At 54.6% G+C, this 23826-nt stretch overlaps 1 protein-coding gene across 1 annotated transcript; it reads right to left on the bottom strand.

Annotated features, from left to right (window-relative positions):
- Positions 1 to 419: 419 nt before the first annotated feature.
- On the bottom strand, positions 420 to 23407 carry LOC138353550 (collagen alpha-6(IV) chain-like). Its single transcript, XM_069306728.1, has 4 exons — positions 23362 to 23407; positions 8776 to 9609; positions 2122 to 5892; positions 420 to 1900 (listed from the first exon to the last, which is right to left on the bottom strand). Exons 1-4 carry the CDS (start codon positions 23405 to 23407, stop codon positions 420 to 422), a joined length of 6132 nt encoding a protein of 2043 aa, XP_069162829.1.
- Positions 23408 to 23826: the final 419 nt, after the last annotated feature.

Below are 23826 nucleotides of genomic sequence, written 5' to 3'. Positions count from 1 at the left end.
CACTTGACACTGTCCAGTCCCACGACACTTGACACTGACCAGTCCCACTACACTTGACACTGACCAGTCCCACGACACTTGACACTGTCCAGTCGAACGACACTTGACACTGTCCAGTCGCACGACACTTGACACTGTCCAGTCCCACGACACTTGACACTGACCAGTCCCACGACACTTGACACTGACCAGTCCCACGACACTTGACACTGTCCAGTCCCACGACACTTGACACTGTCCAGTCCCACGACACTTGACACTGACCAGTCCCACGACACTTGACACTGACCAGTCCCACGACACTTGACACTGACCAGTCCCACGACACTTGACACTGACCAGTCCCACGACACTTGACACTGACCAGTCCCACGACACTTGACACTGTCCAGTCCCACGACACTTGACACTGTCCAGTCCTACGACACTTGACACTGACCAGTCCCACGACACTTGACACTGTCCAGTCCCACGACACCTGACACTGTCCAGTCCCACGACACTTGACACTGTCCAGTCCCACGACACTTGACACTGACCAGTCCCACGACACTTGACACTGACCAGTCCCACGACACCTGACACTGTCCAGTCCCACGACACTTGACACTGTCCAGTCCCACGACACTTGACACTGTCCAGTCCCACGACACTTGACACTGACCAGTCCCACGACACTTGACACTGACCAGTCCCACGACACTTGACACTGTCCAGTCCCACGACACTTGACACTGACCAGTCCCACGACACTTGACACTGTCCAGTCCCACGACACTTGACACTGTCCAGTCCCACGACACTTGACACTGTCCAGTCCCACGACACTTGACACTGTTCAGTCCCACGACACTTGACACTGTCCAGTCCCACGACACTTGACACTGTCCAGTCCCACGACAGAAATAGTAGAGCCCCACAGAGCCCACTGTACCACAGAGGTAGTAGAGCCCCACAGAGCCCACTGTACCACAGAGGTAGTACAGCCTCACAGAGCCCACTGTACCACAGATGTAGTAGAGCCTCACAGAGCCCACTGTACCACAGAGGTAGTAGAGCCCCACAGAGCCCACTGTACCACAGAGGTAGTAGAGCCTCACAGAGCCCACTGTACCACAGAGGTAGTAGAGCCTCACAGAGCCCACAGCACCACAGAGGTAGTAGAGCCCCACAGAGCCCACAGCACCACAGAGGTAGTAGAGCCCCACAGAGCCCACTGTACCACAGAGGTAGTAGAGCCTCACAGATCCCACTGTACCACAGAGGTAGAAGAGCCCCACAGAGCCCACTGTACCACAGAGGTAGTAGAGCCTCACAGAGCCCACTGTACCACAGAGGTAGTAGAGCCTCACAGAGCCCACTGTACCACAGAGGTAGTAGAGCCCCACAGAGCCCACTGTACCACAGAGGTAGTAGAGCCTCACAGAGCCCACTGTACCACAGAGGTAGTAGAGCCTCACAGAGCCCACAGCACCACAGAGGTAGTAGAGCCCCACAGAGCCCACAGCACCACAGAGGTAGTAGAGCCCCACAGAGCCCACTGTACCACAGAGGTAGTAGAGCCTCACAGAGCCCACAGCACCACAGAGGTAGTAGAGCCCCACAGAGCCCACTGTACCACAGAGGTAGTAGAGGCCCACAGAGCCCACAGCACCACAGAGGTAGTAGAGCCCCACAGAGCCCACTGTGCCACAGAGGTAGTAGAGGCCCACAGAGCCCACAGCACCACAGAGGTAGTAGAGGCCAACAGAGCCCACAGCACCACAGAGGTAGTAGAGCCCCACAGAGCCCACTGTACCACAGAGGTAGTAGAGCCTCACAGAGCCCACTGTTCCACAAAGGTAGTAGAGCCTCACAGAGCCCACTGTACCACAGAGGTAGTAGAGCCCCACAGAGCCAACTGTACCACAGAGGTAGTAGAGCCTCACAGAGCCCACTGTACCACAGAGGTAGTAGAGCCTCACAGAGCCCACAGCACCACAGAGGTAGTAGAGCCCCACAGAGCCCACAGCACCACAGAGGTAGTAGAGCCCCACAGAGCCCACTGTCCACAGAGGTAGTAGAGCCTCACAGAGCCCACAGCACCACAGAGGTAGTAGAGCCCCACAGAGCCCACTGTACCACAGAGGTAGTAGAGGCCCACAGAGCCCACAGCACCACAGAGGTAGTAGAGCCCCACAGAGCCCACTGTGCCACAGAGGTAGTAGAGGCCCACAGAGCCCACAGCACAACAGAGGTAGTAGAGGCCAACAGAGCCCACAGCACCACAGAGGTAGTAGAGCCCCACAGAGCCCACTGTGCCACAGAGGTAGTAGAGGCCCACAGAGCCCACAGCACCACAGAGGTAGTAGAGGCCCACAGAGCCCACTGTGCCACAGAGGTAGTAGAGGCCCACAGAGCCCACAGCACCACAGAGGTAGTAGAGCCCCACAGAGCCCACTGTGCCACAGAGGTAGTAGAGGCCCACAGAGCCCACAGCACCACAGAGGTAGTAGAGGCCCACAGAGCCCACTGTACCACAGAGGTAGTAGAGGCCCACAGAGCCCACAGCACCACAGAGGTAGTAGAGGTCCACAGAGCCCACAGCACCACAGAGGTAGTAGAGGTCCACAGAGCCCACCGTACCACAGAGGTAGTAGAGGCCCACATAGCCCACCGTACCACAGAGGTAGTAGAGGCTCACAGAGCCCACTGTGCCACAGAGGTAGTAGAGGCCCACAGAGCCCACCATACCACAGAGGTAGTAGAGCCCCACAGAGCCCACAGCACCACAGAGGTAGTAGAGGCCCACAGAGCCCACTGTACCACAGAGGTAGTAGAGGCCCACAGAGCCCACAGCACCACAGAGGTAGTAGAGGCCCACAGAGCCCACAGCACCACAGAGGAAGTAAAGCCCCACAGAGCCCACAGCACCACAGAGGTAGTAGAGGCCCACAGAGCCCACTGTACCACAGAGGTAGTAGAGGCCCACAGAGCCCACTGTGCCACAGAGGTAGTAGAGGCCCACAGAGCCTACAGCACCACAGAGGTAGTAGAGCCCCACAGAGCCCACTGTACCACAGAGGTAGTAGAGGCCCACAGAGCCCACCGTACCACAGAGGTAGTAGAGGCCCACAGAGCCCACTGTGCCACAGAGGTAGTAGAGGCCCACAGAGCCCACAGCACCACGGAGGTAGTAGAGGTCCACAGAGCCCACAGCACCACAGAGGTAATAGAGGCCCACAGAGCCCACCGTACCACAGAGGTAGTAGAGGCCCACAGAGCCCACAGCACTACAGAGGTAGTAGAGGCCCACAGAGCCCACAGCACCACAGAGGTAGTAGAGGCCCACAAAGCCCACTGTACCACAGAGGTAGAAGAGGCCCACAGAGCCCACTGTACCACAGAGGTAGTAGAGGCCCACAGCACCACAGAGGTAGTAGAGGCCCACAGAGCCCACAGCACCACAGAGGTAGTAGAGGCCCACAGAGCCCACTGTACCACAGAGGTAGTAGAGGCCCACAGAGCCCACAGCACCACAGAGGTAGAAGAGGCCCACAGAGCCCACCGTACCACAGAGGTAGTAGAGGCCCACAGAGCCCACAGCACCACAGAGGTAGTAGAGGCCAACAGAGCCCACAGCACCACAGAGGTAGTAGAGGCCCACAGAGCCCACAGCACCACAGAGGTAGTAGAGGCCCACAGAGCCCACAACACCACAGAGGTAGTAGAGCCCCACAGAGCCCACAGCACCACAGAGGTAGTAGAGGCCCACAGAGCCCACAGCACCACAGAGGTAGTAGAGGCCCACAGAGCCTACAGCACCACAGAGGTAGTAGAGGCCCACAGAGCCCACAGCACCACAGAGGTAGTAGAGGCCCACAGAGCCCACAGCACCACAGAGGTAGTAGAGCCCCACAGAGCCCACAGCACCACAGAGGTAGTAGAGGCCCACAGAGCCCACAGCACCACAGAGGTAGTAGAGGCCCACAGAGCCCACAGCACCACAGAGGTAGTAGAGCCCCACAGAGCCCACAGTACCACAGAGGTAGTAGAGGCCCACAGAGCCCACAGCACCACAGAGGTAGTAGAGCCACACAGAGCCCACTGTACCACAGAGGCAGTAGAGGCCCACAGAGCCCACAGCACCACAGAGGTAGTAGAGCCCCACTGAGCCCACAGCACCACAGAGGTAGTAGAGCCCCACCGAGCCCAAAGCACCACAGAGGTAATAGAGCCCCACAGAGCCCACAGCACCACAGAGGTAGTAGAGGCCCACAGAGCCCACAGCACCACAGAGGTAATAGAGCCCCACAGAGCCCACTGTACCACAGAGGTAGTAGAGGCCCACAGAGCCCACAGCACCACAGAGGTAGTAGAGCCCCACAGAGCCCACAGCACCACAGAGGTAGTAGAGCCCCACAGAGCCCACAGCACCACAGAGGTAGTAGAGCCCCACAGAGCCCACTGTACCACAGAGGTAGTAGAGGCCCACAGAGCCCACAGCACCACAGAGGTAGTAGAGCCCCACAGAGCCCACTTTACCACAGAGGTAGTAGAGCCCCACAGAGCCCACTGTACTACAGAGGTAGTAGAGGCCCACAGAGCCCACAGCACCACAGAGGTAGTAGAGCCCCACAGAGCCCACAGCACCACAGAGGTAGTAGAGGCCCACAGAGCCCACAGCACCACAGAGGTAGTAGAGGCCCACAGAGCCCACAGCACCACGGAGGTAGTAGAGCCCCACAGCACCACAGAGGTAGTAGAGGCCCACAGAGCCCACAGCACCACGGAGGTAGTAGAGCCTCACAGAGCCCACAGCACCACAGAGGTAGTAGAGGCCCACAGAGCCCACTGTACCACAGAGGTAGTAGAGGCCCACAGAGCCCACAGCACCACAGAGGTAGTAGAGCCCCACAGAGCCCACAGCACCACAGAGGTAGTAGAGGCCCACAGAGCCCACAGCACCACAGAGGTAGTAGAGGCCCACAGAGCCCACAGCACCACAGAGGTAGTAGAGCCCCACAGAGCCCACAGCACCACAGAGGTAGTAGAGGCCCACAGAGCCCACAGCACCACAGAGGTAGTAGAGCCCCACAGAGCCCACTGTACCACAGAGGTAGTAGAGGACCACAGAGCCCACAGCACCACAGAGGTAGTAGAGCCCCACAGAGCCCACTGTACCACAGAGGTAGTAGAGCCCCACAGAGCCCACTGTACCACAGAGGTAGTAGAGGCCCACAGAGCCCACAGCACCACAGAGGTAGTAGAGCTCCACAGAGCCCACAGCACCACAGAGGTAGTAGAGGCCCACAGAGCCCACAGCACCACAGAGGTAGTAGAGCCCCACAGAGCCCACTGTACCACAGAGGTAGTAGAGCCCCACAGAGCCCACAGCACCACAGAGGTAGTAGAGCCCCACAGAGCCCACTGTACCACAGAGGTAGTAGAGCCCCACAGAGCACACAGCACCACAGAGGTAGTAGAGCCCCACAGAGCCCACTGTATCACAGAGGTAGTAGAGCCCCACAGAGCCCACTGTACCACAGAGGTAGTAGAGCCCCACAGAGCCCACAGCACCACAGAGGTAGTAGAGCCCCACAGAGCCCACTGCACCACAGAGGTAGTAGAGGCCCACAGAGCCCACAGCACCACAGAGGTAGTAGAGCCCCACAGAGCCCACTGTACCACAGAGGTAGTAGAGGCCCACAGAGCCCACAGCACCACAGAGGTAGTAGAGCTCCACAGAGCCCACTGTACCACAGAGGTAGTAGAGGCCCACAGAGCCCACAGCACCACAGAGGTAGTAGAGCCCCACAGAACCCACTGCACCACAGAGGTAGTAGAGCCCCACAGAGCCCACTGTGCCACTGAGGTAGAAGAGCCCCACAGAGCCCACAGCACCACGGGTGACTGCCTCTCAAGAGGTCAAGAGAGAGTACTCAATATTCTGAGCATGGTGTGGCGGGTGGCGGCCCAGCCACGCCATCTGTTGCTCCAGAGTGCTCACCCACCAGGGTGGCTGGCACCCGTGCTCACCCACCAGGGTGGCTGGCACCCGTGCTCACCCACCAGGGTGGCTGGCACCCGTGGTCACTCACCAGGTGGCTGGCACCCGTGGTCACCCACCAGGGTGGCTGGCACCCGTGGTCACCCACCAGGGTGGCTGGCACCCGTGCTCACCCACCAGGGTGGCTGGCACCCGTGCTCACCCACCAGGGTGGCTGGCACCCGTGGTCACCCACCAGGGTGGCTGGCACCCGTGGTTACTCACCAGGGTGGCTGGCACCCGTGGTCACTCACCAGGTGGCTGGCACCCGTGGTCACCCACCAGGGTGGCTGGCACCCGTGGTCACTCACCAGGGTGGCTGGCACCCGTGCTCACCCACCAGGGTGGCTGGCACCCGTGCTCACCCACCAGGGTGGCTGGCACCCGTGGTCACCCACCAGGGTAGCTGGCACCCGTGGTCACCCACCAGGGTGGCTGGCACCCGTGGTCACCCACAAAGGTTCCCAACAGGGTGGCTGGCACCCGTGCTCACCCACCAGGGTGGCTGGCACCCGTGGTCACCCACCAGGGGTCACCCACCAGGGGTCACCCACCAGGGGTCACCCACCAGGGGTCACCCACCAGGGTGGCTGGCACCCGTGCTCACCCACCAGGGTGGCTGGCACCCGTGGTCACCCACCAGGGGTCACCCACCAGGGTGGCTGGCACCCGTGCTCACCCACCAGGGTGGCTGGCACCCGTGGTCACCCACCAGGGGTCACCCACCAGGGTGGCTGGCACCCGTGCTCACCCACCAGGGTGGCTGGCACCCGTGCTCACCCACCAGGGTGGCTGGCACCCGTGGTCACCCACCAGGGGTCACTCACCAGGGTGGCTGGCACCCGTGCTCACCCACCAGGGTGGCTGCGACCCGTGGTCACCCACCAGGGTGGTTGGCACCCGTGCTCACCCACCAGGGTGGCTGGCACCCGTGCTTACCCACCAGGGTGGCTGGCACCCGTGGTCACCCACCAGGGTGGCTGGCACCCGTGCTCACCCACCAGGGTGGCTGGCACCCGTGGTCACCCACCAGGGTGGCTGGCACCCGTGGTCACCCACCATGGTGGCTGGCACCCGTGCTCACCCACCAGGGTGGCTGGACCCCATGGTCACCCATCAGGGTGGCTGGCACCCGTGCTCACCCACCAGGGTGGCTGGCACCCGTGGTCACCCACCAGGGTGGCTGGCACCCGTGGTCACCCACCAGGGTGGCTGGCACCCGTGCTCACCCACCAGGGTGGCTGGCACCCGTGGTCACCCACCAGGGGTCACCCACCAGGGGTTACCCACCAGGGGTCACCCACCAAGGGTCACTCACCAGGGGTCACCCACCAAGGGTCACCCACCAGGGGTCACCCACCAGGAGTCACCCACCAGGGGTCACCCACCAAGGGTCACCCACCAAGGGTCACCCACCAGGGGTCACCCACCAGGGGTCACCCACCAAGGGTCACCCACCAAGGGTCACCCACCAGGGGTCACCCACCAGGGGTCACTCACCAGGGGTCACCCACCAGGGGTCACCCACCAGGGGACACCCACCAAGGGTCACCCACCAGGGGTCACCCACCAAGGGTCACCCACCAGGGGTCACCCACCAGGGGACACCCACCAGGGGTCACCCACCAGGGGTCACCCACCAAGGGTCACCCACCAGGGGTCACCCACCAGGGGTCACCCACCAAGGGTCACCCACCAGGGGTCACCCACCAGGGGTCACCCACTGGACACTAACATTTAGCCCGGTGGAGACAATATAACCGAGTTCTCAGTTTAAGTACATTTAGCCGTCTTGAAGCATATTAGACAACATTTAGCCGTCTTGAAGCATATTAGACAACATTTAGCCGTCTTGAAGCATATTAGACAACATTTAGCCGTCTTGAAGCATATTAGACACCATTTAGCAGTCTTGAAGCATATTAGACAACATTTAGCCGTCTTGAAGCATATTAGACAACATTTAGCCGTCTTGAAGCATATTAGACAACATTTAGCCGTCTTGAAGCATATTAGACAACATTTAGCCGTCTTGAAGCATATTAGACAACATTTAGCCGTCTTGAAGCATATTAGACAACATTTAGCACTCTTGACGCATATTAGACAACATTTAGCAGCCTTGAAGCATATTAGACAACATTTAGCACTCTTGAAGCATATTAGACAACATTTAGCCGTCTTGAAGCATATTAGACAACATTTAGCCGTCTTGAAGCCTATTAGACAACATTTAGCAGTCTTGAAGCATATTAGACAACATTTAGCAGTCTTGAAGCATATTAGACAACATTTAGCAGTCTTGAAGCCTATTAGACAACATTTAGCAGTCTTGAAGCCTATTAGACAACATTTAGCCGTCTTGAAGCCTATTAGACAACATTTAGCAGTCTTGAAGCCTATTAGACAACATTTAGCAGTCTTGAAGCCTATTAGACAACATTTAGCCGTCTTGAAGCATATTAGACAACATTCAGCAGTCTTGAAGCATATTAGACAACATTTAGCCGTCTTGAAGCATATTAGACAACATTCAGCAGTCTTGAAGCATATTAGACAACATTTAGCAGTCTTAAAGCATATTAGACAACATTCAGCAGTCTTAAAGCATATTAGACAACATTTAGCCGTCTTGAACCATATTAGATAACATTTAGCCGTCTTGAACCATATTCAAGACATATTAGCAGTCATATTCGTGGAACAACTTTATTGGGAAACTCGTGTGCACTATGTGGAGTTTGTACACTTGTGAACATCTGACAACCTCTTGCCCCGACGGTGTAAATGTGGCCAGATCTTGCCCCGACGGTGTAAATGTGGCCAGATCTTGCCCCGACGGTGTAAATGTGGCCAGATCTTGCCCCGACGGTGTAAATGTGGCCAGATCTTATCCCCGAAGGTGTAAATGTGGCCAGATCTTGCCCCGACGGTGTAAATGTGGCCAGACCTTGCCCCGACGGTGTAAATGTGGCCAGATCTTGCCCCGACGGTGTAAATGTGGCCAGATCTTGCCCCGACGGTGTAAATGTGGCCAGATCTTGCCCCGACGGTGTAAATGTGGCCAGATCTTGCCCCGACGGTGTAAATGTGGCCAGATCTTGCCCCGACGGTGTAAATGTGGCCAGATCTTGCCCCGACGGTGTAAATGTGGCCAGATCTTGCCCCGACGGTGTAAATGTGGCCAGATCTTGCACCGACGGTGTAAATGTGGCCAGATCTTGCCCCGACGGTGTAAATGTGGCCAGATCTTGCACCGACGGTGTAAATGTGGCCAGATCTTTCCCCGACGGTGTAAATGTGGCCAGATCTTGCCCCGACGGTGTAAATGTGGCCAGATCTTGCCCCGACGGTGTAAATGTGGCCAGATCTTGCCCCGACGGTGTAAATGTGGCCAGATCTTGCCCCGACGGTGTAAATGTGGCCAGATCTTGCCCCGACGGTGTAAATGTGGCCAGATCTTGCCCCGACGGTGTAAATGTGGCCAGATCTTATCCCCGACGGTGTAAATGTGGCCTGATCTTTCCCCGACGGTGTAAATGTGGCCAGATCTTGCCCCGACGGTGTAAATGTGGCCAGATCTTATCCCCGACGGTGTAAATAACATTTGTAACGGTCATTAAGGGTTAGTACAGAGGTTGAAGAACTCCCTGGTGTTCCTTGGGGGAGGAGACGAGGTGGTCTGAGGCCACCTGTTGGAGGACGGAATCCTAGACTAATAAGGGCAGAACCGTTACAGTAAACAGCAACAGTAAACAGGTGGGCACTGGCGTCAATAGCGGGGGCAGGGCAGCAACAATAAACAGGTGGGCACTGGGGACACTAGCGGGGGCAGGGCAGCAACAATAAACAGGTGGGCACTGGGGACACTAGCGGGGGCAGGGCAGCAACAATAAACAGGTGGGCACTGGGGACACTAGCGGGGGCAAAGGCAGCAACAGTAAACAGGTGGGCACTGGGGACACTAGCGGGGGCAGGGCAGCAACAGTAAACAGGTGGGCACTGGGGGCACTAGCGGGGGCAAGGCAGCAACAGTAAACAGGTGGGCACTGGGGGCACTAGCGGGGGCAAGGCAGCAACAGTAAACAGGTGGGCACTGGGGACACTAGCGGGGGCAGGGCAGCAACAATAAACAGGTGGGCACTGGGGACACTAGCGGGGGCAGGGCAGCAACAGTAAACAGGTGGGCACTGGAGACACTAGCGGGGGCAGGGCAGCAACAGTAAACAGGTGGGCACTGGGGACACTAGCGGGGGCAGGGCAGCAACAGTAAACAGGTGGGCACTGGGGACACTAGCGGGGGCAAAGGCAGTAACAGTAAACAGGTGGGCACTGGGGACACTAGCGGGGGCAGGGCAGCAACAGTAAACAGGTGGGCACTGGGGACACTAGCGGGGGCAGGGCAGCAACAGTAAACAGGTGGGCACTGGGGACACTAGCGGGGGCAAAGGCAGCAACAGTAAACAGGTGGGCACTGGGGACACTAGCGGGGGCAGGGCAGCAACAGTAAACAGGTGGGCACTGGGGGCACTAGCGGGGGCAGGGCAGCAACACTAAACAGGTGGGCACTGGGGGCACTAGCGGGGGCAAAGGCAGCAACAGTAAACAGATGGGCACTGGGGGCACTAGCGGGGGCAGGGCAGCAACAGTAAACAGGTGGGCACTGGGGACACTAGCGGGGGCAGGGCAGCAACAGTAAACAGGTGGGCACTGTGGGCACTAGCGGGGGCAGGGCAGCAACAGTAAACAGGTGGGCACTGGGGGCACTAGCGGGGGCAGGGCAGCAACAGTAAACAGGTGGGCACTGGGGGCACTAGCGGGGGCAGGGCAGCAACAGTAAACAGGTGGGCACTGGGGACACTAGCGGGGGCAAAGGCAGCAACAGTAAACAGATGGGCACTGGGGGCACTAGCGGGGGCAGGGCAGCAACAGTAAACAGGTGGGCACTGGGGACACTAGCGGGGGCAAAGGCAGCAACAGTAAACAGGTGGGCACTGGGGACACTAGCGGGGGCAGGGCAGCAACAGTAAACAGGTGGGCACTGGGGGCACTAGCGGGGGCAGGGCAGCAACAGTAAACAGGTGGGCACTGGGGGCACTAGCGGGGGCAAAGGCAGCAACAGTAAACAGATGGGCACTGGGGGCACTAGCGGGGGCAGGGCAGCAACAGTAAACAGGTGGGCACTGGGGACACTAGCGGGGGCAGAGCAGCAACAGTAAACAGGTGGGCACTGGGGGCACTAGCGGGGGCAGGGCAGCAACAGTAAACAGGTGGGCACTGGGGGCACTAGCGGGGGCAGGGCAGCAACAGTAAACAGGTGGGCACTGGGGGCACTAGCGGGGGCAGGGCAGCAACAGTAAACAGGTGGGCACTGGGGACACTAGCGGGGCAGGGCAGCAACAGTAAACAGGTGGGCACTGGGGGCACTAGCGGGGGCAGGGCAGCAACAGTAAACAGGTGGGCACTGGGGACACTAGCGGGGGCAGGGCAGCAACAGTAAACAGGTGGGCACTGGGGGCACTAGCGGGGGCAAAGGCAGCAACAGTAAACAGGTGGGCACTGGGGGCACTAGCGGGGGCAGGGCCGGGGGGCACAACCCCCCAACACGTAAAGTTGATGGTGTGGGAATTGTAATCACGAGCTGTAGGATATGAATGAGCGGGACGACGAGGAGGGAAACAACCAGGATTCGAACCCTGGCTACGACCGGTTGTAGCAGCGCTGCACGTCCCCCACACTTGATTGGAATGATTATTACGAAATGTGAGTCATCATAGATGGGTTGAACGCTGTGTGTGTGTGTGTGTACTCACCTATATGTACTCACCTATATGTGCTTGCAGGATCGAGCATTGACTCTTGGATCCCGCCTTTCTAGCTATCGGTTGTTTACAGCAATGACTCCTGTCCCATTTCCCTATCATACCTAGTTTTAAAAGTATGAATAGTATTTGCTTCCACAACCTGTTCCCCAAGTGCATTCCATTTTTCTACTACTCTCACGCTAAAAGAAAACTTCCTAACATCTCTGTGACTCATCTGAGTTTCCAGTTTCCACCCATGTCCCCTCGTTCTGTTATTATTACGTGTGAACATTTGATCTATTTCCACTTTGTCAATTCCCCTGAGTATTTTATATGTCCCTATCATATCTCCTCTCTCCCTTCTTTTCTCTAGTGTCGTAAGGTTCAGTTCCTTCAGCCGCTCTTCATATCCCATCCCTCGTAGCTCTGGGACAAGCCTCGTCGCAAACCTCTGAACCTTCTCCAGTTTCTTTATGTGTTTCTTCAGGTGGGGGCTCCATGATGGCGCGGCATACTCTAAGACGGGTCTCACGTAGGCAGTGTAAAGCGCCCTAAAAGCTTCCTCATTTAGGTTTCTGAATGAAGTTCTAATTTTCGCCAGTGTAGAGTACGCTGCTGTCGTTATCCTATTTATATGTGCCTCAGGAGTTAGATTAGGTGTCACATCCACTCCCAGGTCTCTTTCTCGAATCGTTACAGGTAGGCTGTTCCCCTTCATTGTGTACTGTCCCTTTGGTCTCCTGTCACCTGATCCCATTTCCATAACTTTACATTTACTGGTGTTAAACTCCAGTAGCCATTTCTCTGACCATCTCTGCAGCCTGTTTAAGTCCTCTTGGAGGATCCTACAATCCTCGTCTGTCACAATTCTTCTCATTAATTTTGCGTCATCTGCAAACATCGACATGTATGATTCCACTCCTGTAAACATATCATTTACGTAAATTAGAAAGAGGATTGGTCCCAGCACCGATCCTTGAGGTACTCCACTTGTTACTGTTCGCCAGTCCGACTTTTCGCCCCTTACCATTACCCTCTGGCTCCTTCCTGTTAGGTAGTTCTTCACCCATACTAGGGCCTTTCCGCTTACTCCTGCCTGCCTCTCAAGTTTGTATAGCAGTCTCATGTGCGGTACCGTATCAAAGGCCTTTTGGCAGTCAAGAAATATGCAGTCTGCCCAGCCTTGTGTGTGTGTGTGTGTGTGTGTGTGTGTGTGTGTGTGTGTGTGTGTGTGTGTGTGTGTGTGTGTGTGTGTGTGTGTGTGTGTGTGTGTGTGTAGTCACCTAGTTGTACTCACCTAGTTGTGCTTGCGGGGGTTGAGCTCTGGTTCTTTGGTCCCGCCTCTCAATTGTCAATCAACAGGTGTACAGGTTCCTGAGCCTATTGGGCTCTATCATATCTACACTTGAAACTGTGTGTGGAGTCAGCCTCCACCACATCACTTCCTAATGCATTCCATTTGTCAACCACTCTGACACTAAAAAAGTTCTTTCTAATGGCTCATTTGGGCACTCAGTTTCCACCTGTGTCCCCTAGTGCGTGTGCCCCTTGCGTTAAATAGCCTGTCTTTATCTACCCTATCAATTCCCTTGAGAATCTTGAATGTGGTGATCATGTCCCCCCCTAACTCTTCTGTCTTCCAGCGAAGTGAGGTTTAATTCTCGTAGCCTCTCCTCGTAGCTCATACCTCTCAGCTCGGGTACTAGTCTGGTGGTAAACCTTTAAACCTTTTCCAGTTTGGTCTTATCCATGACTAGATATGGACTTCATGCTGGGGCTGCATACTGCAGGATTGGTCTGACATATGTGGTATACAAAGTTCTGAATGAGTCTTTACACAAGTTTCTGAATGCCGTTCTTATGTTGGCCAGCCTGGCATATGCCGCTGATGTTATCCTCTTGATATGGGCTGCAGGGGACAGGTCTGGCGTGATGTCAACCCCCAATTCTTTTTCTCTCTCCGACTCTTGAAGAATTTCATCTCCCAGATGATACCTAGTATCTGGCCTCCTGCTCCCCTACTCCTATCTTCATTACTTTACATTTGCTCGGATTAAACTCTAACAACCATTTGTTCGACCATTCCTTCAGCTTGTCTAGGTCTTCTTGAAACCTCAAGCAGTCCTCTTCTGTCTTAATCCTTCTCATAATTTTGGCATCGTCAGCAAACATTGAGAGAAATGAATCGATACCCTCCGGGAGATCATTTACATATATCAGAAACAAGATAGGACCGAGTACAGAGCCCGGTGGGACTCCACTGGTGACTTCACGCCAATCGGAGGTCTCTCCCCTCACCATAACTCTCTGCTTCCTATTGCTTAGATACTCCCTTATCCACTGGAGCACCTTACCAGCTACACCTGCCTGTCTCTCCAGCTTATGTACCAGCCTCTTATGCGGTACTGGGTCAAAGGCTTTCCGACAATCCAAGAAAATGCAGTCCTCCCGGCCCTCTCTTTCTTGCTTAATCTTTGTCACCTGATCGTAGAATTCTATTAAGCCAATCAGGCAAGATTTACACTCCCTGAACCCATGTTGGAGATTTGTCACGAAGTCCCTACAAATCCCACTTGGGATTTGTCCCAGATGTGTAACTAGGTTTTTCCTCACACACTCACACATGTGTGTGTGTGTGTGTGTGTGTGTGTGTGGGTGTGTGTGTGTGTGTGTGTGTGTGTGTGTGTGTGTGTGTGTGTGTGTGTGTGTGTGTGTGTGTGTGTGTGTGTACTCACCTACTTGTACTCACGTAATTGTGTTTGCGGGGGTTGAGCTTTGGCTCTTTGGTCCCGCCTCTCAACCGTCAATCAACTGGTGTACAGATTAGTGAGCCTACTGGGCTCTATCGTATCTACATTTGAAACTGTGTATGGAGTCAGCCTCCACCACATCACTTCCTAATGCATTCCATTTGTTAACTACTCTGACACTGAAAAAGTTCTTTCTAACGTCTCTGTGGCTCATTTGGGTACTCAGCTTCCACCTGTGTCCCCTTGTTCGCGTCCCACAAGTGTTGAATAGTTCATCCTTGTTTACCCGGTCGATTCCCCTGGGGATTTTGTAGGTTGTGATCATGTTCCCCCTTACTTTTCTGTCTTCCAGTGTCGTATGGTGCATTTCCCGCAGCCTTTCCTCATAACTCATGCCTCTTAGTTCTGGGACTAGTCTAGTAGCATACCTTTGGACTTTTTCCAGCTTCGTCTTGTGCCTGACAAGGTACGGGCTCCATGCTGGGGCCGCATACTCCAGGATTGGTCTTACATATGTGGTGTACAAGATTCTGAATGATTCCTTACACAGGTTCCTGAACGCCGTTCTGATGTTAGCCAGCCTCGCATATGCCGCAGACGTTATTCTCTTTATGTGGGCTTCAGGAGACAGGTTTGGTGTGATATCAATTCCTGTGTGTGTGTGTGTGTGTGTGTGTGTGTGTGTGTGTGTGTGTGTGTGTGTGGGTGTGTAATTGTGTGTGTGTTTTTGTATTCACCTAGTTGTGTTTGCGGGGGTTGAGCTTTGCTCTTTCGGCCCGCCTCTCAACCGTCAATCAACTGTTTACTAACTTCTTATTTTTTTGTATTTATTTTTTTCTCTCCACACCACATACACACACACACACCAGGAAGAAGCCTGTGACAGCTGACTAACTCCCAGGTAGCAGGGGCATTCAGGGTGAAAAAAACTTTGCCCATTTGTTTCTGCCTGGTGCGGGAATCGAACCCGTGCCACAGAATTACGAGTCCTGCGCACTATCCACCAGGCTACCAGGCCCGTGTGTGTGTGTGTGTGTGTGTATATGTGTGTGTGTGTGTGTGCGTGCGTACTCACCTATTTGTGTTTGCGGGGGTTGAGCTCTGGCTCTTTGGTCCCGTCAATCAACAGGTGTACAGGTTCCTGAGCCTATTGGGCTCTATCATATCTACACTTGAAACTGTGTGTGGAGTCAGCCTCCACCACATCACCTCCTAATGCATTCCATTTGTCAACCACTCTGACACTAAAAAAGTTCTTTCTAATATCTCTGTGGCTCATTTGGGCACTCAGTTTCCACCTGTGTCCCCTACTGCGTGTGCCCCTTGTGTTAAATAGCCTGTCTTTATCTACCCTATCAATTCCCTTGAGAATCTTGAATGTGGTGATCATGCCCCCCTACCCCCTAACTCTTCTGTCTTCCAGCGAAGTGAAGTTTAATTCCCGTAGCCTCTCCTCGTAGCTCATACCTCTCAGCTCGGGTACTAGTCTGGTGGCAAACCTTTGAACCTTTTCCAGTTTAGTCTTATCCTTGACTAGATATGGACTCCATGCTGGGGCTGCATACTCCAGGATTGGCCTGACATATGTGGTATACAAAGTTCTGAATGATTCTTTACACAAGTTTCTGAGTGTCGTTCGAATGTTGGCCAGCCTGGCATATGCCGCTGATGGTATCCTCTTGATATGGGCTCCAGGAGACAGGTCTGGCGTGATATCAACTCCCCAGTCTTTTTCTTCCTCTGACTCCTGAAGAATTTCCTCTCCCAGATGATACCTTGTATTTGGCCTCCTGCTCCCTACACCTATCTTCATTACATTACATATGGTTGGGTTAAACTTTAACAACCATTTGTTCGACTATTCCTTCAGTTTGTCTAGGTCTTTTTGAAGGCTCAAACAGTCCTCTTCTGTCTTAATCCTTCTCATAATTTTGGCATCGTCCGGAAACATTATGAGATATGAATCTATACCCTCCAGGAGATCATTTACATATATCAGAAACAAGATAGGACCGAGTACAGAGCCCTGTGGGACTCCACTGGTGACTTCACACCAATCGAAGGTCTCACCCCTCACCGTAACTCTCTGCTTCCTATTGCTTAGGTACTCTCTAATCCACTGGAGCACCTTACCAGCTACACCTGCCTGTCTCTCCAGCTTATGTACCAGCCTCTTATGCGGTACTGTGTCAAAGGCTTTTCGACAATCCAAGAAAATGCAGTCCGTCCAGCCCTCTTTTTCTTGCTTAATCTGTATCACCTGGTCATAGAATTCTATTAAGCCAGACAGGCAATATTTACCCTCCCTGAACCCATGTTGGTGATTTGTCACGAAGTCCCTTCTCTCGAGATGTGCTACCAGGTTTTTTCTCACGATCTTCTCCATCACCTTGCATGGTATACAAGTCAAGGACACTGGCCTGTAGTTCAGTGCCTCTTGCCTGTCGCCCTTTTTGTATATTGGGACCTCATTCGCAATCTTACATATTTCTGGTAGGTCTCCCGTCTCCAGTGACCTACTATACACTATGGAGAGTGGCAAGCAAAGTGCCTCTGCACACTCTTTCAGTACCCATGGCGAGATCCCGTCTGGACTAACAGCCTTTCTAACATCCAGATCCAGCAGGTGTCTCTTGACCTCCTCTCTCGTAATTTCGAACTCTTCCAAGGCCGCCTGGTTTACTTCCTTTTCTCCTTGCACAGTGACCTCACCTTGTTCTGTCGTGAAGACCTCTTGGAACTTCTTGTTGAGTTCATCACACACCTCTTTGTCATTCTCTGTATACCTGTCCTCGCCTGTTTTCAGTTTCACTACCTGTTCTTTCACTGTTGTGACTGTGGAGTAGCTTTGGTTTAGTCTTGGCTTTGTTTGCTATATCATTTTCATAACTTTTCTCTGCTTCTCTTCTCACCCTGACGTACTCATTCCTGGTTCTCTGGTATCTCTCTCTGCTTTCTGGTGTTCTGTTATTCCGGAAGTTCCTCCACGCCTTTTTGTTCAGTTTCTTCGCTTCCATACATGCCCTATTATACCATGGATTCTTCTTTTGCTTCTCGGATTTTTCCTTTTGGGCCGGGATGAACCTGTTTACTGCCTCCTGACACTTTTGGGTGACATAGTCCATCATATCTTGTACAGACTTAGCTCTGTGGTCTGTGTCCCAAGGTATTTATTTCCCTTAGGAAGCTTCTCATCTCCTCATAATTTCCCTTTCGGTATGCCAGCCTTTTGTTTCCTGGTTCTTTTTCGGGGGGGGGGGGGGATAATTCCTAGCTCTACCAGGTACTCAAAGTTCAATACACTGTGGTCACTCATTCTCAAGGGTGCTTCCATCTTGACTTCCCTTATATCCCACTCATTTAGGGTAAATATCTGATCAAGCATTGTTGGTTCATCCTCTCCTCTCATTCTTGTTGGATCCTTGATGTGCTGGCTTAGAAAGTTTCTTGTTGTCACGTCCAGCAGCTTAGCTCTCCATGTTTCTGGTCCTCCATGCGGGTCTCTGTTCTCTCAATCTATCTTCCCTTGGTTGAAGTCTTCCATGATTAGTAGTCCAGATCCATTCCTGCTAGCAACAGAAGCTGCTCTCTCTATTATGTTAATGGTGGCCATATTGTTTCTATCATATTTCTGTCTGAGTCTTCTGTCATTTGGTGGTGGATTATATATGATTACGACTATAATTTTTTGCCCTCCAGTTGTTATTGTTCCTATTATGTAGTCACTGAAACCTTCACATCCCTGAACAACCAACTCCTCAAAATCCCAGCCTTTTCTTACCAGCAGGGCTAAACCACCACCCCCTCTTCCTTCTCTCTCTTTCCTCATAACATAATAGTCCTGTGGGAACACTGCATTTGTTATTGTTTTCATCAGCTTTGTTTCTGTGAGAGCTATTATGTCTGGATTTTCCTCTAATACCCATTCTCCAAGTTCATTTGCTTTATTTGTAATTCCATCTATGTTGGTGTCCATTGCCTTGAGGCTCACTTTCTTCTATCCAGTCTCAAATCTCTTCCTTGGTGAGTGTTCTGCTGGTGGAGGAAGCTGTGCCATGGGTGTGAGGATTTGTGAAGTGGATACATGGTCTCGGTGTTTTTTGTACTAGCCTAACCTGAAAACCTTCTCAATGCTATGCTCAGCCCCTTCCATGTCTAGTGCCTTCAGTATTTCATTCACTGCCGCTTTGTCCTTATCATTCCACTCTTTCTAATTAGAGCCTTCCTGCTCGTTAATACCCACAGCTACCACTGCTCTTTTCCTTTCCAGCAGCTGGATAGTTTGTGTTAGCTGAGGTGTGTGTGTGTGTGTGTGTGTGTGAGTGTGTGTGTGTGTGTGTGTGTGTGTGTGTGTGTGTGTGTGTGTGTGTGTGTGTGTGTGTGTGTGTGTGTGTGTGTGTGTGTGTGTGGTGTGTGTATTTGTGTGTGTATGTGTGTACTCACCTATTTGTGCTTGCAGGGGTTGAGCTCTGGCTCTTTGGTCCCGCCTATCAACTGTCAATCAACTGGTGTACAGATTCCTGAGCCTACTGGGCTCTATCATATCTTCATTTGAAACTGTGTATGGAGTTAGCCTCCACCACATCACTGCCTAATGCATTCCATCCGTTAACTGCTCTGATACTGAAAAAGTTCCTTCTAACGTCCCTGTGGCTCATGTCGGTACTCAGTTTCCACCTGTGTCCCCTTGTTCTTGTACCACCAGTGTTGAATAGCTTATCCATGTTTACCCGGTCGATTCCCCTAAGGATTTTGTAGGTTGTGATCATGTCTTCCCTCACTCTTCTGTCTTCCAGTGTCGTAAGGTGCATTTCCCGCAGCCTTTCCTCGTAACTCATGCCTCTTAGTTCTGGGACTAGTCTAGTGGCATACTGTGTGTGTGTGTGTGTGTGTGTACTCACCTAATTATACTCACCTAATTGTGTGTGTGTGTGTGTGTGTGTGTGTGTGTGTGTGTGTGTGTGTGTGTGTGTGTGTGTGTGTGTGTGTGTGTGTGTGTGTGTGTGTGTGTGTGTGTTAGGGGTGGCAGGGTGGTGAGAGGCGGGTAGGGACGAGGGGTGACAGATGGGTTGGTCTCTGCCTCTGTAATAGGGGCCAGTTGGTCCCCATGTACACCGTAAAGGATCCCCGTGGCTAGGGGGGCCCCTTGTGGGGCAGCAGGCCCAGCTGGTTGTCACCAATGTCGAGGGGCCAGCTGTCTGCCACCATTGTGGAGGGACCTTCTGGTCCTAGCACCATGGGAGCCCCACCACCACCTGTGGATGGGACCAGCTGGTCCCAGCACCATGGGAGCCCCACCACCACCTGTGGATGGGACCAGCTGGTCCCAGCACCATGGGAGCCCCACCACCACCTGTGGATGGGACCAGCTGGTCCCAGCACCATGGGAGCCCCACCACCACCTGTGGATGGGACCAGCTGGTCCCAGCACCATGGGAGCCCCACCACCACCTGTGGATGGGACCAGCTGGTCCCAGCACCATGGGAGCCCCACCACCACCTGTGGATGGGACCAGCTGGTCCCAGCACCATGGGAGCCCCACCACCACCTGTGGATGGGACCAGCTGGTCCCAGCACCATGGGAGCCCCACAACCACCTGTGGATGGGACCAGCTGGTCCCAGCACCATGGGAGCCCCACCACCATCTGTGGATGGGACCAGCTGGTCCCAGCACCATGGGAGCCCCACAACCACCTGTGGATGGGACCAGCTGGTCCCAGCACCATGGGAGCCCCACCACCATCTGTGGATGGGACCAGCTGGTCCCAGCACCATGGGAGCCCCACAACCACCTGTGGATGGGACCAGCTGGTCCCAGCACCATGGGAGCCCCACCACCACCTGTGGATGGGACCAGCTGGTCCCAGCACCATGGGAGCCCCACAACCACCTGGGAGACAGAGCACAGCACCAGCAGCTATAAGCATTATTCTGTGTCTCCCTGATTGAATATTAAACAGTGAGGCGAGGAATGTGAGTGACCAGACGACACGACCTGGGCACGCCTACCCACCCCTGGGCACGCCTACCCACCCTGGGCACGCATACCCACCCCTGGGCACCCCTACCCACCCCCGGGCATGCCACACTTTTGGACTCTGCTAACGTATTTGGACACAATTTTCTTATCCTAGGAGTTCCCCCCTCAAGTGCTGAGAGTCTGCTGGGCAACCATCCGGCTCCTGCGTCCCAGTACACACTGTAAGCTGTACCAGGTAGAGTGTGGCTCAGAGCGCGTCACATCTATCAGGTAAAAGGGTGGGCAGCCCTAATACTCTTGCTTCTGCCGCTTGGCTGACCCCAAACAAGCAGGAATGTTGATGGTTATGTCTGAAAATCCCAAGTATTGACCTCAGTGCTGGAAGCTAAGCTCTTGTTTAATGTTTAAAGGATGGGAGAAGTGATGACCTTAAGTCACAACCAATTATATGTTTCGTCACTCTCACTCTGGTCGAGGGGTCTGGTCGAGGGGACTGGTCGCGGAGACTGGTCGAGGGGTCTTGTCGGGTCTGGCCGAGGGGTCTGGTCGAGGGGACTGGTCGGGGATCTGGTCGAGTCAGGTCGAGGGGACTGGTCAGGTCTGTTCAAGGGTTTGGTCGAAGGGACTGGTCGAGGGGACTAATTGAGAGGACTGATCGCATCTGGTCGAGGGAATTGGACATGTCTGGTCGAGGGGACTGGCCGGATCTTGGTCGAGGGAGGGGGACTGATCGGGTTTGGTCGAGGGAGGACTGGCCAGGTCTGGTTGAGGGGACTGGTCGAAGGAACTGATCAGGTCTGGTCGCCGGGAATAGTCTAGGGTCAGGTCGAGTTTGGTCGAGGAAATTGGTCGGGAATCTGGTCGAGGATCTGGTTGAGGGTCAAGTCGAGGGGACTGGTTGGGTCTGTTCGAGGGTCTGGTCGAGGGGACTGGTCGAGAGGACTGAACAGGTCTATAGGACTGGTCGAGGGAATTGGTGGGGTCTGGTCGAGGGTACTGATCGCGGAGACTGGTCGAGGATCAGGTCGAGGGGATCTGGTCGAGGGTCAGTTAAAGGGGACTGGTCGGGTCTGGTCAAGGGAATTGGTCGGGTCTGGTCGAGGGGACTGGTCGAGGGTCTGGTCGAGGGGACTGGTCGAGAACGCCTATCCACACTTGGGCACGCCTACCCACCCCCCAGGCACGCCACATTTTTGGACTCTGCTAACGTATTTGGACACAATTTTCTTATCCTAGGAGTTCCCCCCCCCCCTCTCAAGTGCTAAGAGTCTGCTGGGCGACCATCCGGCTCCTGCGTCCCAGTACACATTGTAAGCTGTATCAGGCGGGGGGTATCAGGTAGAGTGTGGCTCAGAGCGCGTCACATCTATCAGGTAAAAGGGTGGGCAGCCCTAATACTCTTGCTTCTGCCGCTTGGCTGACCCCAAACAAGCAGGAATGTTGATGGTTATGTCTGAAAATCCCAAGTATTGACCTCAGTGCTGGAAGCTAAGCTCTTGTTTAATGTTTAAAGGATGGGAGAAGTGATGACCTTAAGTCACGTATGTCGAGGATCTAGTTGAGGGGACTGGTCGGGTCTGGTCGAGGTGACGGGTCGGGACTGGTCGAGATGACTGATCAGGTCTGGTCGATGGGACTGGTCGGGTCTGGTCGAGGTGACTGGTCGAGAGGACTGATCAGGTCTGGTCGATGGGACTTGGTCTGGCCAATGGGACTAGTCGAGGAGACTGGTCGGGTCTGGTCGAGAGGACTGGTCGAGCGGATCTGGTCAAGGGTCAGGTCGAGGGGACTGGTCGGGTCTGGTCGAGGGGACGGGTCGGGATTGGTCGAGGGGTACTGTTTAGGTCTGGTCGAGGGGATTGGTCGGGTCTGGTGGAGGGGAACTGGTTGAGGGTCTGGTAGAGGGGGACTGGTCGGGTCTGGTCGGGGGAACGGTTCGGAATTTTATCGAGGGGATTGATCGGGTCTGGTCGAGGGGACTGATGAGGTCTGGTAGAGGGGACTGGTCAAGTCTGTTTGAGGTTCTGGTCGAGGGAACTGGTAGGGTCTGGTCGACGGTCTGGTCGAGGGGACTGGTCGGGTCTGTATAAGGGTCTGGTCGAGGGGACTGGTGGGTCTGTTCGAGGGTCTGGTCCAGGGGACTGGTTGGGTCTGGTCAGGTCTGGTCGAGACTGATCGAGTGGACTTGTCTGGTCTGGTCGAGGGAACTAGTCGGGTCTGGTCGAGGGTCTGGTCGAGGGGACTGGTAGTGAACACCTATCCACACTTGGGCGCGCCAACTCACCCCCTGGGCGTGCCTACCCACCCTTGGGCACGCCTACGCTCCCCAGAGCACGCCTACCCACCCCCGGGCACGCCTACCAACCCCAGGGCACGCCTATCCACCCCGGGCACGCCTACCCACCCCTGGGCACCCCTACCCACCCCCGGGCACGTCACACTTTTGGACTCTCCTAGCGTATTTGGAGACAATTTTCTTATCCTAGGAGTTTCCCCCCTCAAGCGCTGAGAGTCTGCTGGGCAACCATCCGGCTCCTGCGTCCCAGTACACACTGTAAGCTGTATCAGGTAGAGTGTGGCTCAGAGCGTCACATCTATCAGGTAAAAGGGTGGGCAGCCCTAATACTCTTGCTTCTGCCGCTTGGCTGACCCCAAATAAGCAGGAATGTTGATGGTTATGTCTGAAAATCCCAAGTATTGACCTCAGTGCTGGAAGCTAAGCTCTTGTTTAATGTTTAAAGGATGGGAGAAGTGATGACCTTAAGTCACAACCAATTATATGTTTCGTCGCTCTCACTCTGGTCGAGGGGTCTGGTCGAGGGGACAGTTCGAGGGTACTGCATGGTTTGGACTGGTCGAGAGGACTGATCAGGTCTGGTCGATGGGACTGGTCGGGTTTGATCGAGGGAACTGGTCGGGTCTGTTCGAGGGTCTGGTCGAAGGTCTAGTCGAGGGGGACTGGTCGAGAGGACTGATCAAATCCCTTCGATGGGACTGGTCGGGGAGACTGGACAGGTCTGTTCGAGGGTCTGGTTGAGGGGACTGGTCGAGAGGACTGATCAGGTTTGGTCGAGAGGACTGATCAGGTTTGGTCGATGGGACTGGTCGGGGGGACGGGTCGGGTCTGGTCGACGGAACTGGTCGGATATGGTCGAGTGTCATGTCGAGGGGAATGGTCGGGTCTGGTCGAGGGGACTGGTCGGGTCTGGTCGAGGGGACGGTTCGGGACTGATCGAGGGGACTGATCGGGTATGGTCGAGGG

Source organism: Procambarus clarkii, chromosome 58 (assembly GCF_040958095.1).
Source record: "Procambarus clarkii isolate CNS0578487 chromosome 58, FALCON_Pclarkii_2.0, whole genome shotgun sequence".
Classification (NCBI taxonomy): domain Eukaryota; kingdom Metazoa; phylum Arthropoda; class Malacostraca; order Decapoda; family Cambaridae; genus Procambarus; species Procambarus clarkii.
The sequence above is the reverse complement of the archived record's forward strand: the minus strand, read 5'-3'. Positions and strand labels throughout refer to the sequence as shown.

Coding starts and splice junctions, on each gene's coding strand:
- LOC138353550 (XM_069306728.1), bottom strand. CDS start 23,407: ATGCAGTACCCTCGAACTGTCCCCTCGACCAGACCCCTCGACCAGA. Junction 5,893..8,775: donor GTTGTCAGATGTTCACAAGT/GTACAAACTCCA, acceptor CTTGAGAGGCAG/TCACCCGTGGTGCTGTGGGC. Junction 1,901..2,121: donor GGGCCTCTACTACCTCTGTG/GTACAGTGGGCT, acceptor TCTGTGGTACAG/TTGGCTCTGTGGGGCTCTAC.